A 3,302-nucleotide genomic window follows, 5' to 3' on the forward strand; every position below is an offset into this window, starting at 1 on the left:
CCGGCACACTCAAGGTCAAAAGCATGTCGCTGTTCGCTATCCGATAAACGCCGAGACCCCGGCAACATAGGCGAAATTTGTTGCCTCTCGGCGTTTATCGGACTAGTAGCAATTTGAGCTATGAATCCGAACACCGTTTCGTATCCACATTCCTTCTCCCGCGACGCCTCTTTAACTCGCTATCAAGAAGCCTTATTCAACGAAGGCGGCACATTGGGATCGTTTTGCTAAATCGCCTCATACCTGAGAAAATGGACCATCTTCCTGTTCCAAAATGTCCGCAAAACAGACCCCAGTCTGTTTTGTGCCTTGCCCAGCAAGATTTTGATGGGGGAGATTTTGACACCTATCCAGAGCGTGCAGGCTGGGGCGAGAGGAGCAGAAAAGAATGGGCCGTTGAGTTTCAACGGAAATCTCCAGAGTTCCAAGGGTTTTTGCACACGTGGAGGTTTTTCGGCCTAACTTCCACACTCTTGACAATCGACAACGGCAGACCACCGCGTATCAGCGACCTTACTCGCCATACAACTGCAGGACGCATAATTGATACTTCAAAGCTTCCGGGCATGTTGGAAACCTTTATCCGAAATAATTCTCTTTCCCAGGTCCGAGATGTTGTCGATCTCGAGCGTCTCTTGGAGGACATCAACCTTTCTCTTGTAAACCCCCTTCAAACAATGGACGACCAGATTAGACGGCACAAGTTTAACAATCGACTTTCAACTATCTTAACGGTAATGCTCACTTCTATAATGAATGAGTCTCGATTTCGGAGGACTCAAACTGCATGCGATTGCTCAATTGATCCATCTCGAGTTGAGTCACTCAATACATTTATCAACAACGCCGTCATTGTCGATCCTCTACCTGTTTTAGTCCAGGACTCTATCGATCTCCTTTTGGATGCTCTGACCTCTTCGTTCCTTCCGAAACATCCCCAAAAATACCTAAACGAACTGTCAGTAGAATCGATAAGCACATACGCGCCGGTTCTCAGCCAAACCCTTCGATCGCAATCAATCCATATCAGCCCGAGAAGCTCAGTCATCTCGAATATGATTAAGAATGGCTGGTGTCCGTCATTGACGTCCCAATTGCGCCAACGATTTGGAATCTCTGCTCTGGTGTTCATCAGCAACTTGGAGCGACCTGATAGCTTAATGCACGGAGCATGCAGCGAGGTCAGGTGTGCTTTTGACAAAGTCGACCAGAAAAACTATATAAGAGCGCATGCTGACGGATGCGCTGGCGCAGCTAGCTGCTTTGATGTATGTGTCGACAAAGCTGAAATGCATGAAACCTTAAAGAATGACCGGTTTCCCATCATCAACGTCATTAATCAGAACAATAATCTGTTATCGATGAATATTTCGGGTTCTGAAAGCACAAAAGAATACGTTGCTATTTCTCACGTTTGGTCAGATGGCTTGGGAAACCCAAAGGCAAACGCAATACCTCATTGTCAGCTCCAAGCATTAGGCAGCATGGTAACTAGCCTCCCCGTTCCTACATCAGCAGGAAACCTGGCACCATTCTGGCTTGATACCATCTGTTGTCCTATCGAAGAGAGCAAGGACCAAGAAGCTGCCATACGTCTGATGAGGGATACTTATGAGAAGGCATCCGTGGTGTTGGTATTGGATTCGTCTACCCTCACCCTCAGCACAACAGACATGAACGGCGACGTTGAAATCCTGATGAGAATATTCCGTTCTCGCTGGACTACCAGATTGTGGACTCTTCAGGAAGGGGCTCTGGCACAACGGCTGTTTGTGCAGTTTGCCAATGGGCCCTACGATATGCAAGAAGGCATCAAACGTATTCAAAAGAACGCTGACATGAGTATGGAGTACACAGTCATCCCTACGATCTTGAAAGAGTTTCTCGAACTTCGGGTGTTTCAAATTCCAAGCATGTCGACTGAACAGAAGCTTACCGCCATTTCAAGAGCTTTACAATTCCGCGCAACCAGTGTTGAAACAGATGAACCGTTGTGTTTGGCTACACTGCTAGGTTTCGATACTCAAACAATTATGGCTACCCCTCCAAAGGAAAGAATGCAGCGCTTTTGGGATTCCATGTCTGGGATTCCACCAGACATTCTCTTCCTAGACTCTTCAAGAATGTCTGAGGATCGGTACAAATGGGCTCCACGAAGCTTCTTGAGGACGGAAGCAGATGGTCCTAGTCAAACAAGGCGCTTGATCTACCACGACTATACAGAAAGTGTACCAAGATTTGCGAACAACGGTCTCCAACTTACAGCACCCGTCATAAAGACAGCATTCCATTGGAACAGGCCTGTAGGGAACGCCTTCTATATCTTTGCCCTCAAAGATGATGAAATGAATGGGGACTGGTACTGGATTCGGACGAACATGAGCAGAGCAAAGGCTGCAGAGAAATATTCTCAACCGTTCGACAGATGCGACCACGTCCAAGAGTGCCTTAGGATGTTGCCACCTGTATCACAACCAAAAGATCGAATATTGATTATTATGCTCAAGAGGCAAAAATCAATAGATGTAATGGGAGAGACTGAGGGATTTCTTTTGTATGGAACATCAACCACAGAATCAATATCCGCGCAACCGGTATGTTCCACGGTGGTGACGAAGCTGGATATGTTCCGCCACAGCCAACAATTCTCTGTGCTTAAAAAATTAAGAGAAAGACTTTGGCCGAATTTTGAGAGCAGAGAGATCATAGCTCAAAACAAAAAGACGGGTAACTTTTTTGCTGGTATGGGGACTGATCTAGTTCCGCGGCAACTCTGTATTGGATAAATAGCACCTTGTAGCAACTTGATGACATACTAGGCGAGGTTGGTGAGGAGAATAATATGCTAGAAAGCCACTTCCAGAAAAGATCGAAGATGGAATGAATGATGCGGGAGGTGGAAGAACGAGTTCAAATGGGAAGACTACAGCGACCCCTGATGCTTCCATCATGGTTCACGAGACGGGAGAGAAAATGATTCAGGTGCCGGGCAATGCAAATAGCGTTATGGAGAAGACCTTTGATGTCAAGCCAAGATCCAGTGACTGAACTTTCAGTCAGCATTAGCAGGCCGCATGCTATCGAAAGACTATTTCACGTTTGACTACCATTCACGGAGTCATGAGCAATTTACTCATAGTCTTACGACCCTCAAGATCCTGGCTTAATCATTAATAATGTCTTTCGCGAGTAGATTAGAGTAGTCACATACATTATATACTCTAGCTATGTTCTCTAGAGAATATATTTTATAAATACGAGGCCTTAAGTAATCCTCCGCTATTATCTTAAATAGAGTATTC

The 3,302-nt window shown here is 45.8% G+C and overlaps 1 protein-coding gene across 1 annotated transcript; it reads left to right on the forward strand.

Annotated features, from left to right (window-relative positions):
* Positions 1–251: 251 nt before the first annotated feature.
* On the forward strand, positions 252–3,048 carry HO133_010006 (uncharacterized protein; the record flags this gene model as incomplete). The annotated part of the gene is made up of 2 exons (XM_037300862.1): positions 252–2,594; positions 2,869–3,048. 2 exons carry the CDS (start codon positions 252–254, stop codon positions 3,046–3,048), a joined length of 2,523 nt encoding a protein of 840 aa, XP_037153679.1.
* Between the last annotated feature and the right edge of the window lie 254 nt (positions 3,049–3,302).

This window comes from Letharia lupina (genome assembly GCF_014066315.1).
Source record: "Letharia lupina isolate WasteWater1 chromosome Unknown contig_8, whole genome shotgun sequence".
NCBI lineage: Eukaryota > Fungi > Ascomycota > Lecanoromycetes > Lecanorales > Parmeliaceae > Letharia > Letharia lupina.